Raw genomic sequence first — 14,556 nt, 5'->3', positions numbered from 1 at the left:
CCATTTTAGGTCTTTTTTATAGAAGACATCCTCTCCTTCCCCTCCCCCTGCAATGGTTTTAATTTGACACCAAACCTTCCCACCGCAGAAGGGGGGTTGAGAAGGGAGGGGGTGGGAACGGAGGGCAGAAGGAGGGTGACGAGGGAAAGCGAAAGGGGGAGGTTGGAAGGGGGCCGGGAGGCGCGGGGAGGGGAAGGGGGTTGATTTACCTGAGACCAGCCACTGGCCTCCATTGTTGGAGAATTCAATGGCATTGACACAGCCGAAGTGGCCGAGGAGGTCCTTCTTGTAGAGGTTTCTGCAGCCCCGCAGGCGTCTCCTCTGAAAGTCCTGAGTGAGCAGGGGGTCCCCATGCAAGCCCCGCTGGGACAAGAAGCCCACCACTGACCTCATGCTGCCCCCCAGGCCAGCTCTCCTCTTCATGCTGGAACCGCCGCCGCCGCCGCTCGCGCCGCCGCCCCTCCCTCGGCCTCACGCGCGGCCGCCGCTCTCCCCCCACCCAGCCCTCCCCCCGCGCTGCGATCCGGATGGTTCTTTAACCAGCCATGGCAGGCAGAGCGAGGTGTGCAGACACTCGGTGGCGTTCGCGGCTTCCTGACGGTCCCCTCCCTCTCCTTCCCCCCTAAGCTCCGCCCTCTCCTTCTCCGCCTCCTCCAGCAGCTGATCCTCAGCTGCGGCCGAGCTTCCGCGATGCGCGGCCCTTCCGCCGGCCGCGGGGGCCCTGAGAACGCGGGCGTCGGTCCGCCCCTCCCCCGCCACGGGCTGCTGGCCGGAAGACCACGGGCGCCGGCTGCGCTTTCTGCGCTGCAGCTGTTTCCCGCACGGGGGCCAGGGTGGCGCTGGGCGGAGACCCCCCCCTGCACCCCCAGCGGGCCGCACTCCTGGAAGTTGAACGCGCACAGACAGCAATCAGAGCGGCCGCGGGGCTGCGGGCTCGCTCTCCTCCCCGGGCGGCTAGCGGGTCCCCTGCCGCCTGGATGCCCGGCGCCCGGACTAGTTCGGGGAAAATGGGGCCAGAGGTGGGGGGAGGACTGCGGCCAGAGGTTCCGATCCTCCTCCCTCAGTTCGCCTTATCCTCGGGCTGCCCTAGCCCTGTTCATGGGGTTGGGGGCTGGAGGGTGGGGGGAGAACAGGGAGTTAGGTAGGAGTGGACACTTGCAGGAAGGTGGCCTGGAATTTTGTTAGTGCACCCGCCCCTACCCCCCATGAAGTTTTAACACTACCCCTCCTCCCCCCCAATTCAGTTCTCTAATTCTCTCCTTTTCGTCCAGTCCTTCAGTAAAAAAGGCTAATTGTTCAGTCTGGTAGATAATAGAGTGGTATATGGGAAAAGAGAAGGAGAAAGGGATTAAGAAGTGAGCAGAAAATTGCCAAAACCGAGTTGAGGAAGTCCAGAGAAGCAGAAGGTACTTATGTCCTTTAGTTCCAGATAGATTTGCAAGATACAAGAAGCATTATTCGAAAATAGCGATACATGTTATTTAATTGGGTAAGGTGAGCTCCTCTTAAAGGTCATGCGTGGTGAGCTCTGAAGTTTGTAAGGCTGTTAACCAGCAGCTGTGTTCCAGGTCAGAAGTAGCTGCACTTGAGAAGGATGGGAGTCACCGTGTTGACCTCAGTGGGTGTTAAGTGCTTTGGGATTCTACCAGATACAGCTAAAAGTCCTCTTTTCAATGTATTTTAGTACTTTTCCTAGAAGCTACCCACTATCATTAAGTGGTAATAAGCTACTGAAATAGGCAGGTGTCAGTTTTGCCCTTTCAATTTAGCAGGAATTACATCCTCTGGACCAGAGATAGCACAGGGGCCGTTGAGTACAACCACCATTGAAAACATGGGCTGAAAACATGGAAGAGGTTCACCAGCCAAGCAAAATTGTCTACTACTTTCTGTGCAATGACAATGATAAATAAGATTAATCACACTAATAGGAAATATGCAAGTGTTTAATATAATAGTCTACCATATTATCACAAACATTACTAAACATTTACCAAATTCCAGAAATTAGGGTTTTAATGAAATATTGTTTCCCTAATAGGAAAATGCATAGTGCTTTCTTTTAAAAGATTTTGTTCTCAGGATATTTATAATAATCCATAATGTTTATTCATTATAATTGCCACATAAAGATCAATAGTAATGTACCAGCTTGATTAAAGATTTATACCACCAACATCCTTCCTTCATAACAATATCATAATGTGTAATTCATCATTTATTTTTGTGATTATATGATGATCTCCCCTACTCCACTGTAAGCTCTCTGACAGCAGGGACCATGCCTCTTCTGTTCAAGGATGGATGTCCAGAGGCAGCACTTGTGTGCACTTAGTGGCCACTTTAATATTTGCTGTATACATGAATGAACTTAGAGAGTGGGGAGGATTTTGAAAGGGAAGATAATGATTTTTGTTTTGAGTGTGTGAGTTTGAGGTCTTGGTGCTTCATTCTAGTGGAGTCCATTCATTGCAAGGCCAGTTTCCCATCTCACTATTCCTTTAACTGGCATGTTCAATTCACACATTCAAAAATGGGCCCTCTGGCTCCTTCCAATTAATAGGCCATCATTTATACCTACCCTAATTTGCCTGGGGTTGAGGAGATCAGCACAGTAATAATGTTTGAAGTGGCCTTTACTGTGGCAATATATGAGACACATCCTCCTCTCCCCTCTTAGGCACTTACCCCTTCTCCACAACTTTAAATGTGATTCTCTTTTCCCCAATCCTTGGAAAAACTGTCCCATTTACGTCAGCCTGAAAATAGACCAGTGTCTGGTCACATGCCAGCCCAATTCTAGGACTTTGCTGTAAACTTCCTTAACTGTTCAGTGACCAACAAGGGCAGAAATGTAGGACCACCTAGTCTGTTTCTATCCTACTTCTGGTCTGAGCAGCTTTTTGTAAGGAGAGTGAATAAAATCTCTCCCTATTCCCATAATTAGGGTTGTCAGATAAAATATAGGACATCCAACTGAGTATAAATTTCAGAGAAACAATGAATAATGTTTTAGTATAGCTCATGGAATATTTGGGATATACTTACACTAAAATAATTATTGTTTATTTGAAATTCAAATTGAATTGGGCATCCTGAATTTTTATTTGCCCAATCTGGCAACCCTACCTATAATATAACCAACTTCATTAGATCACACTCCATGGTATCTGTTTGCTTTTATTAAGAATTTAAGCCATGCGCGGTGGCTCACACCTATAATCCAATCCTAACACTCTGGGAGGCCAAGGCGGGAAGATCGCTTGAGGTCAGGAGTTTGAGAGCAGCCTGAGCAAGAGCAAGACTCCCGTCTCTACTTAAAAAAAGAAAAAAAATTAGAATTTAACATAGTCCTTTGTGTCATTTATTGCAAACTAGTAATACTATACATAACTATATAACAAAAACATTTAGTCAACCTCAATGACCATATATGAGCTTTGCTTTTTTCATAAAGGTATTTAAAGTGAAAAAGCCAGTGTACTTAGCTTTAAAGTACCACATGAAATTACTCCTGAGTAATTGTGCCACTGCAGAGAATGTGTAGACAAAGAGGGAGAGGAGTGAAAAATTCATATGTTTCTTACTTAGACCCAAAAACTTACGTGTATTAACATTTATACTCAGGAAGCCTTGAAACACTGTTTTGGAAATTCATTCTGGAAAAACTAAGATATGGAAATTGCCTAACACAAGAACCCCTACTTAATTGCTTCACCATGGATTAAATATTGGTCAAATGTAGAGTTCCCAGAAATTCCTTTACTCTTTGTCTTCTATTTTGTTTGGCTCCAGTGTCACTGAAGAAAGAGTAAGGAACCTTTAATAACTGACTAAATGCTAAGGAAATGCTCAAACATTAGAAATTGTGTGTTTTTTCTAACTAATAAAATACTAAGCCCCTTCTCAAACTTCTACCAAATTTTAGTACATTAAGTGCTACATATGAATACTAATATGCTCAGAAATTTTTCCCTTAAAAATATTTTCAACTTTAAAATAAACTGCTGCAGCCAGGTGTGGTGGCTTACGCCAGTAATCCTAGCACTCTGGGAGGCCGAGGCAAGAGGATTGCTTGAGGTCAGGAGTCCGAAACTAGCCTGAGGAACAGCGAGACCTCATCTCTATTTTTATAAAAAATAAATAAAATAAACTGCTACTCATAGAAAAGAGATATTAATTCAGGCAAAGATCAATGCCTCAAATATACATATAAGTTAACTGTAACAGTTAAATTTTCAAGGATAAGTTATTTATTGGTCATCTCAGATTTCAAATACAAATTTCTCCCAACAATATCTATAAGACATATGCCCTTTCATTTTTTAATAACAATTTTTCTTTATAAAATTGAGGTGTAACTGACATACCATAAGATTCACCCTTTTAAAGTGTACGATTCAGTGGATTTTAGTATATTCACAAAGTGGTACAACCATCATCACCGTCTAATTCCAGAACATTTCACCACCCACCAAAAAACTCCATACACATTAGCAGTAACTCTCCATTCCTCCCTGACAACTACTAATGTAACTGCTGTCTCTATTGATTTACCTATTCTGCATATTTCACATGAGTGGAATCATACAATAGGTGGCTTTTGTCTGGCTTCTTTCACTTGGCATAATGTTTTCAAGATTGACCCATACTGTAGTATGTATCAGTACTCCATTCTTTTTTTAGACCAAATATACATATTTGAATATTGTACATTGTTTAGACATTCATTAGTTGATGGGCATTTGGGCTGCTTTCACCTCTTGGCTGTTATGTGCCAACAACCTCAATAATGTGCCACTATTAACATTTATGTGCAAGTTTTTGTGTGGACAAATGTTTTTATTTCTTTTGGGTATAAACCTAGTAGGGCAATTGCTGGGTTGTATGGTAACTTTATGTTTAACTTTGTGAGGAAGTGTCAAACTGTTTTTCATACCCGCTGACCATTTTACATGCCCACAGGCAATGTATGAGGGCTCTTATTTTTCCACATCTTTGCCAGTGTTTTTTTTTTATTATCACCATACTAATAGTTGAAGTGATTTGCAATTCCCTGATGGCTATTGATGTTGAGCACATTTGCATGTACTTATTGGCCATTTACATATCTTTTTTGGAGAAATGTCTATTCAGATCCTTTGCCCATTTTTTAATTGAGAGTTTGTCTTTTTTTTGCTGAGTTAGTAAGAGTTCTTTACATAGTCTAGATACAAGTCCCTTATCAGACATAGGATTTGCAAATATTTTTTCCCATTCTTTAGGTTGTCTTTTCACTTTCTTTTTTTTTTTTTGCAAGGGCCATGCTAATCTCTGTATCATTCCAATTTTAGTCTATGTGCCGCCGAAGCAAGAACTCACTTTCTTGATTGTTTTCTTTGAAGCACAAAATTTTTTAATTTTGATAAGCTCCAGTTATCTATTTTTTTCTTTTGTCCCTTGTGCTTTTCATGTCATATCTTAGAAACCACTGCCTAATACAAAGTCACAAATATTTACTCTATATTTCTTCTAAGAGTTTTATAGTTTTAGCTCTTACAGTTATGTGTATGATCCATTTTGAGTTAATTTTTGTAATATGGTATGAAGTAGGGGTCCAACTTCATTCTTTTGCATGTGGATATCCAGTCATCCTAGCACCATTTGTTTAAAGGATGATTCTTTCTTCTGTTGAATTGCTAGTATATAGACATACAGTAGATTTTTATATATTGACTTTGTACCCTGCAGACTTGCTTAACCCATTCATTAGCTTAACAGTTTTTTTATGGCTTCCTTAAATTTTCTAGATACAAGATCATGTCATCTGTTAACAGAAATAGTTTTACTTCTTTTTTAATCTGGGTGCCTTCTATATCTTTTTTTTTTTCCTAATTGCCTTGACTAGAACCTCTACTACAATGTTGAATAGAAGTACTAGGAGTAGATATCTTGCCTTATTTCTGATATTAGGGGGAAGGCTTTAGTCTTTTAGTTACCATTAAATATTACGTTAGCTATGGGTCTTATGCAGATACTGTTTATTAGGTTGCAGAAGTTTTCTTCTATTCCTAGTTATAGAATGCTTTTATCATGAAAACGTGTTGGATTTTGTCAATTAAGATGATCATATGATTTTTACCCTTTATTCTATTAGTATGGTATATTACATTGATTGATTTTCATATATTAAACCAACTTTTCATTCCTGAGATAAGCCCTACTTGGTCATGGTGTATAATCCTTTTTGTATGTTGCTGGATTCACTTTGCTAGTATTTTGTTGAGGATTTTTGTAACTATATTCATAAGGAATTTTGACCTATAGCTTTTGTGTCTTATGATTTCTTTGTCTGGTTTTGGTATAAGGGTAATAATACTGGCCTCATAGAATGAGCTAGGAAGTACACCCTCCTCTATTTTTTACAAGAGTTTGTGAAAGATTAATGTTAATTCTTTTTTATTTTTGTTTTTATTTTTTTTATTAATACTCACTACTATACAAACGAGGATATTAATTGTTTTTTAAAGGTTTGGTATAATTCACAAGGGAAGTCATCTGGCCTGGGCTTGACTTTGTGTGAAAGATTTCGATTGCTGATTCAGTCTCTTTATTTGTTATAGTTCTGTTCAGACTTTTTATTTCTTCTTGATTCAGTTTTGGTAGTTGGCGTATTTCTAGGAATTTGTCTGTTTCATTCATCTAATTTGTTGGCATGTTCAGTGTTCCCTTATTATCCTTTTTATTTCTGTAAAGTTAGTAGTGATGTCACCTCTTTCATTCCTAATTTTAGGAATTTGAGTCATGTCTCTTTTTTTTCCTGGTCAGTCTAGTTAGAGGTTTGTCAACTTTGTTGATATTTTGAAAGAACCCACTTTTGGGTTTGTTGATTATACTGTTTTTTCTTCTCTATTTCATTTATTTTTGCTCTAATCTTTACTATTTCCTTCCTTCAGTTTGCTTTGGGTTTAGTCTCCTTAATTACTGAAATTGTAAGGTTATTTTTTTTTTTTTTTTTTTTTTAGAGACAGGGTGTCTCACTTGTCACCCAGGCTGGGGTGCAGTGGCATGATCACAGCTCAGTGCAGCTTCAAACTCCTGGCCTCAAGCAATCTTCCCACCTCAGCCTCTCAAGTGGCTAGGACTATGGGGAAATGCCACCATGCCTGGCTAATGTTTTAGCAGAAACAAGTCTCACTATGTTGCCCAGACTGTTCTTGAACTCCTGGCCTCAAGCAGTCCTCGCACCTCAGCTTCTCAAAATGCTGGGATAACAGGAACAAGCCACCACTCCTAGTCCTTCCTTCTTAAAATAGGTGTTTACAATCATTAATTTCTTTCAAACTTCATTTGAACTGCATCTCAAAAGTTTTTGTATATTATGTGTTTGTTTTCACTCATCTCAAGGTATTTTCCAATTTCCCATGTGATTTTTTTCCTTGACTCATTGGTTATTTAAGAGTGTATTAAGGCTGGGCACCGTGGCTCATGCCTATAATCCCAGAACTTTTGGAGGCCAAGTCCAAGGAGGATACCTTGAGGCCCAGAGTTCAAGAATAGCCTGGGTAGCATAGTGAGACCCCATCTCTACAAAAAGTTTAAAACATAGCCAGTGCAGTAGCCTGTGCCTATGGTCCCAGCTACTTGACTTGGGAGGCTAAGGCAGGAGGATCATTTGAGCCCAGGAGTTGGAGCTATGATAATGCCACTGCACTCCAGCCTGGGCAACAGAGTGAGACCCTGTCTCAAAAAAAAAAAAAAAGTGTATTACTTTCCATATATTTGTGAATTTCTCAAATTTTCTCTATTGATTTCTAATTTGTTTTTTAAAGTAGGCATTTTTCACAAGTTTTGAATTGAGTTTCAATTGTTGGATTCAGTTACTAAAGTCAGAAAATTGTTACTAGGATTTTCTAATTACATTCCAACTTACTTCCCAGACTTTTCATTCAAGTTTGTCATGCATATTTCTTCATGACGAGTGAAGAAATCTACTTGAAAATAATCTTTATGGAGTGAAAGTAGACAAGAAATTCTCAGTGGTCAGGATTATTCATTTGATATTTATTCAATGATATTTATCTATACTATTCTATGCCAACCATCTGGATTTTGTATATTTGAAGTTTTCTTGACAAAATCATCATAAGCCAGCTGTTTTTATTTATTTATTTAGAGATGGAGTCTCGCTATGTTGCCCAGGGTGGAATGCAGTGGTTATTCAATTCACAGGCATGATCATGTAGCACTACAACCTCGAACTCCTGGGCTCAAATGATCCTCCTACCTCAGTCTCCTGAATAGCTGGGACTAAAGGCGCATGCCACTGTACTCAGCTGTTTTTATTTATTTCTAATTTTTGGATTCTGTGTGAATAACCCCTGGAGTGGCACAAGGAATTGTTAAAAAGTTATTGTTTATTGCATTGGTTATGTTGTCATTTAGCCAAGATTTTTTTTCCCAGAGTTGGTCCCAGGAATATATAATATTTATGGAGCATCTTCGGTATGCTAAACAGCATTAACAAAATAAAACTGGGCAATACTCCTACCCAAAGCAAAATACAACCAAAGAGAAGCAAAAAGAAATCTATGGTACTGTGGTAAATTTGTATAGAAGTAATTTATGTTGTCTTTATGGGTTCAGTGATAATCAAGGACAGGCTTCTAGAAGATGAACTGAACACACTGTGTATTTATAAATATTCTCCCTCCCTTCTAAATATACTACATGAAGTCACAATGTAAATAGAATCAGCATACTTGCCTATAGATACTCCTTAAGTTGGAGCTGATGGTATATCTGGCTCTCTATGAGCTTGCTAGAAGGTCATCGTTATTCAGAGCACAAAATGATAATGCCCAGGTGCTGTGGTTTCAGTGTTTGTCTCTTCCAAAACTCATGTTGAAACTTTAATCTTTTTCTCCTTTTTTTCTTTTTGTCTTTTCACTGACTGGGGATCATGTTGAAACTTAATACCTAATGTAGCAGTATTGATAGATGGGGCCTTAAGAATTGATTGGGTCATGAATGGTTTAGTCCATTCATGGATTAATGGATTAATAGGTTATCACAGGAATGGGACTGGTGGCTTTGTAAGAAGAGAGCTGAGTGTGGTGGTATGCACCTGTAGTCCCAACTACTTAGGAGGCTGAGGCAGGAGGATCGCTTGAGCACAAGAGTTCAAGACCAGCCTGGGGAATATAGCAAGACCTTGTCTCTAAAATAAGTAAATAAATAAAAAGGCAAGTATTAAAAAAGTAAGAAGAAAAAGAAGAGAAACCCGAGCTAACACACTGAGCACCCTCATCATGTGATGCCCTATGCGACCTCAGGACTCTTCAGAGACCCCATCAGCAAGAAGGCTATCACCAGATGCGCCTCCTCAACCTTGGACTTCCCAGCTTCAGGTATTTTGTTAATATGTGGAAGAAACAAATTTTGTTTCTTATCAATTACCCAGCTTCAGGTATTCTGTTATAAGCAATAGAAAACAGACTAAGACACCAGGGGTTCTCAGCAATCACCTAGTCAAATCCCTTCATTATGCATGGTCTGTTTTGATCACCATTGACTCTCCAGCCTCAAGCAGACTTCCTGGCACATACCATGTGGCTCTAGTTGCTGTGGTTCTAGGCTCTAGTTGTTGGGCTGATGAATCTTCCTGAAACACCCTGCTTAAGATTCTTTCTTTTCTCTGTTGTATCAGGTCCAGACTCCTTTACTTGCCTATCGAGTCCCTATATGATTTGTCTCCACCATATCTGTAATTCGATTTCCCGTTACTCTACGAAGACGGCTGGTGGCCCATTCTTCCCTCTGTAACTCTATGCTCACACTACTTTCTTTCTCAGCTTGGAATGTACCTTCTTTTCATCAATCCAGGTCCTATGTATCCTCTGAGTCCACCTCTTCCATGAACCCCTTCTCCAACAAATCTAGGCCACGTTAGTTTTCCTTTCCGGAGGCTCTTGTCATGCTGACAGTTAGCATCACAGTTTATCATTTAAATGTTTAACATTTCTATATTCCTGTGTAATTTTTTAAAGTGTTTTATATACTTTTTTTTTTCTTTTTGGCTTTATAAAAATCCTGTGAGTTTGGGTGTTCTAATGGAAAAAACAATTTTCTCTGTCTACTCTTCACATTCGATATAGAACCCTTCTATGATCAAATGTATCTGGGTTTTTCCCTATACACCAAGCAGTTATAAGGCAGACACCAACTGGGTGTCCTGTAATTCGGTTTTGACACTATCTACCTGGAGATAGTGTCAGATCCCACAGGTGAACGGCCTGGTCCCATAAGACTGCCCCCCACTTCAGATGCCAACTGCAAGTCCCAGGTTGTGACCTGTGCTTCTGACTAACTGGCTATAAATCAGGGTTCCCACTACCCTTCCCCTTCCTACCCTGCCACCTCTATCCTTGAGTTTGATAATTTGCTAGGACAGGGAAACATTTCGCTTACATTTCCTGGTTTTTTATAAAGGATATTGTAAAGGATACAGATGACCAGCCAGATGAAGAGATACACAGGGCAAGGTATGCAGAGGGAAAGTTTCCATGCACTTTCTGGGCACACCATCCCCAACACCTCCACGTGTCCAGCAACCTGGAAGCTCATTAAATTTGTTATTTAAGAGTTTTTATAAGCTGGGCAAGGTGGCTCATGCATGTAATCCTAGCACCTGGGAGATCGAGGCAGGAGGATTGCTTGAGGTCAGGAGTTTCTGAGCCAGAGCAAGACCCATCTCTACTGAAAATAGAAAAAATTAGCTGGGCGTGGTGGCACGTGCCTATAGTCCTAGCTATTTGAGAGGCTGAGGCAGAAGGATTACTTGAACCCAGGAGTTTGAGGTTGCTGTGAGCTAGGCTAACGACATGGCACTCACTCTAGCCCAGGCAACAGAGTGAGACTCTGTCTCAAAAAAAAAAGAGGGGGCTTTTACCGAACTTAATCTCCAGCCTACCCCCCACTTCCTGGAAGCGATTGGGTGGGACTGAAAGTTAAAATCCTCTAATCACTTTATCTTTTGGTGATTGGCCCCTTGCTGAGGCCTCATTAGCATAAAATTAGTTGTAATCAAAAGGAACTCATTATGAGTAACAATTGACACTCCTATCACTCAAGAATTTCCAAGGGTTTTAGGCACTTTGTGACCAGAGCCTGGGACAAAGAGGGAATATGTTTTGAATTATACCATAGACATTATCATTCATTCAACAAAATGTTTATTGAACACCTACTATGTGCAACTGCACTAGGTAGACACAAGGGATATAATAGCAAAAAAGGAAACCCTAACCAATGTTGATGGTGTTTACAGACAGGGAAAGACTTTAATCAAATAATCACACAAGTAAATATAAGATTACAACAATACTAAACATTGCTAATATTTATGGAGCACTTATGTGGCTGGCACTATTCTATGTCCCTTACAGATATTAACTTTTAAGAAACTATGGAGAAACTCTGTGAAAGAAGTATTTTTATCCCATTTTGCAGATGAGGCAGGAAAATAACTGTTGCAGTACATAAAAGTAGATGATGTCTCAGTTTCCACAAATATGAAATGAGGGTTTTATAAACAAATGAATTCTTATTGGTAGAGCCCTTAGATCAACGCCTGACTTATAGGTCCTAGTGTTAGCTTTTATTGTAATAATGATGACAGTGAGAGATTACAGTGGGAGAATCCTGTCAGAGACATTAAGGAGAGCTGTGACCCGAAGGCAGATCAGGTATGAATAAGGCAAAGTGGGTGGTTGAGTGGGGTTGCTCCAAGCAAAGATAACAGCACAGGCAAAGAGGGATCTAAAAGAAGGCCACTGTGGCAGAAGCACATGGGATGGGGAGCATAATATCAGATGATGATGCAGTTAGACAGCTGCTAAATTCTGCAGGGGGCTAGCCATGTTAAGAATTTTAGTCTTTACCCATGAGTCACTGAAGGTTTTTATTTTTATTTATTTATTTTTGAAGAATCCATAATATGCCTTTATTTTGCAACTTATAAACAACTTTTAATTTGTCTTTCAAAGTTAATTATAATTGGTGACTGCTTTTCTTAGATACTTTTCTCACTGTTAGGTAGATAGTGAGGGATTCCAGGTCTCCAGGGATAAAAGTAGGTGTTGTTGCCCCCATCTTGGTCCGGCCCAACCCTAATTCTCCATACCTGGGGGAGGAGGGAATATGCTATGAATCTGCCAATCAGAACTTGGATTGCCAGCTGCAAAAGAATGCAGAGGACTCTCTAGCCCATGGGCCAAGTCACATGAGTACCATAAAGTCCGGGAAGTCACCTAGAACCTACAAGTGTAGTTAAGGCTCAGGTCATGTGACTCCCAACTGTCTAATCAAAGTGGTTCCATAGTGACCTCTGAATCACAAGAGAGATCCCTATCCGGACACTGTAAAATAGGGCCCAGACCACAGCCAAGCTCTCTCTCTTTCTCTCTTTGCCCTTCTTTTTGCCTGCCCTGCTGAGACAATGGATTTGGTCATCATCCATGGCATATGTATTATGCCCTATAAACCTATATCTTGCTCTTGCCCTATAATCCTATCTTTCTCTCCTCAATAAACCTAATTTTCGTGCTTGCCTAACTTTGGCGTGTCTGGTCATCCTTCGACCATGGGGACGCCAAGAACCAACGATCTCAGACTAAAACCTAACATCATGTCTAAGAGAGGGGAAGAATTTAGTCCTTGATTTGAAAAACACACACACACAAGGAGAAGTGGTATGACCTTAATTATAAATAATATTCCACCGTGATATTATTGCTATAAACTTCCAAGCTGTTTGTTCTTCCAGATGCTCTTTTGGTGGCAGTAGCAGCTGATAGTTCCATAACATTCAAAACAATTAATTCCTCTATTTTATTTATTCGCATTCTCTGAGGTTCCTGTAGAACCACACCACCTTCTGTCATGGCACTTTGTAGTCGTTTCACTGATTCTGAGGCTGCCTCCCAAGGGGTTCCTTGGTAGACCATGAAGTTGATTCCTGCCTCTAAGCATCTCTCTGCCAGCACTCATCCTATGCTTTCACAAGCTACCAAATTTCTGGTACTGTAAAGGTGCTTTTTAATAGCCCATTCATGAGTGGATGATGAAACCACAACCTGTCCATTTCGATGTTCAATGAGCACTTCTATATGATGCTGAGCCCTTATAACTAGCAACCTGTGCCAGAACTCACCAGAGGGCCACAATGCCCCCCAACCCCACTCTTTCCTAGCAACAGATAAGAGCTCCAGATTCCAGGGGTTCCAATTGGTGAACTCCAATTGGTGAACAGCTTCATTCTCCTGAGGGTCCACTTCAGGTTTCACTGTCAGCTTGGAGCTGGTTGAGAGGGCTGTGAACCTACACTGAGAATGCATAACTTCAGGTTTGGGTCCTCAGGTCGTAGGGCTTAAGACTGATCACTGTCAGGTATACACATCCCAACTGAACACTGGGAAGGGAAGAAATGGGGCAGAGCAAGATTCACAGTTTTGTCCTTAAGAGGGAGTGGTGGTCTTCCTTGAACCAAAAACTTTCCCATAAGGCCCACAAAAAACTGGCCCATCCCACCCAGGTTCAGGCCCCCAAATTTATACTCATGAGCCCTGGAACAAAGCCAACTGACTTGAGTCATGCGCCCCGAATGAGCATTTAAGGAGCACAAAGAAGAGAGAATAAAGCTAAAATGGGAGACTCATTCATAAATCCAGCTCAGGCCCGGCCCCTCCCACTACACCACTATAACTCTAAGCTGCGCCCTTCCAACCACCTTTTCTAGAAGGTGCTCACTGAAGGGTTTTTAACAGCGTTTACCTATGAGTCACTGAAGGGTTTTTAACAGGGTTTTAAAGGGCTTTATAGGATCAGATATGCATTTTATAAGATGATTTTGGCTACTAGGAGAAGAAGGGCTTGGAGGGGACTAAGTAAATTTGAGTAGATGATTAGGAAGCTTTTCCCATAGTACAGGGAAGAGAAAAATGGCAGCTTGGATAAGGCTAGTGACAATGGGGTTGGAGAGTAGAAACATTTAAAATTTAAAAATAAAATTTGTTGATGGATTAGAGAGGGTGGGGAATGAGGTCCAAGACATTAGGGAGACACCTAGGTTTATGACCAGTATAACCCTTCACTGAGATGGGACTCCTGGAAAAGGCCCAGTTTTGAGGGGGAAAATCATAAGTTCAGTTATATACATATTGAGGTACCCCTGAGACTTCCAAGAAGAGTTGACAGATGGCATGAGCTCAGATGCAAGACTGAGGCTGCAGTCATTGATGTGGAAGTGCTCGGTGAAGTCTTAGGCATGGATGAAACTATTCAGGGAGTATGAGATGGGAAGGAAGGAGGGCCTAGGACTGAGCTGAAGGGATGCTAAGGCTTGATGCTTGGGCAGAGGAGGATACAGGAGTTAGAATGATTGGCCAGAAGTATAAAAAAAAACTTAGGAGAGCATGGTGTCACAGAGGCTTGGACAAAGAGGCATTTCAAGGAGGAGGCAATGGTCAATTGTGTCAATTGTTGCTGAAAAATTAATAAGATGACTGAAAAATATTG

General features: G+C 41.0%; 2 protein-coding genes across 6 annotated transcripts in view; both read right to left on the bottom strand.

Moving 5' to 3' along the window:
• DCAF5 (DDB1 and CUL4 associated factor 5) overlaps positions 1-815 on the bottom strand; it is a 109,876-nt gene extending 109,061 nt beyond the window's left edge. For 2 of the 5 annotated variants that reach the window (XM_045564951.1, XM_045564959.1), the window contains exon 1: positions 210-815. In XM_045564951.1, the coding sequence (XP_045420907.1) occupies positions 210-423 (214 nt within the window). In that variant the 5' untranslated portion in view covers positions 424-815. The remainder of the gene's footprint in view (positions 1-209) is intronic. The other 3 variants (XM_045564987.1, XM_045564971.1, XM_045564968.1) reach the window with 3 other exon arrangements.
• LOC123644495 (39S ribosomal protein L18, mitochondrial-like) lies at positions 668-13,376 on the bottom strand. The gene is given in 2 exon segments (XM_045560975.1): positions 668-993; positions 12,776-13,376. Coding segments are annotated over 2 exon segments (927 nt in total).
• Positions 13,377-14,556: the final 1,180 nt, after the last annotated feature.

This window comes from Lemur catta, chromosome 1 (genome assembly GCF_020740605.2).
Source record: "Lemur catta isolate mLemCat1 chromosome 1, mLemCat1.pri, whole genome shotgun sequence".
NCBI classification, from domain to species: domain Eukaryota; kingdom Metazoa; phylum Chordata; class Mammalia; order Primates; family Lemuridae; genus Lemur; species Lemur catta.
This window is presented reverse-complemented; position numbering and strand designations above follow the sequence as displayed.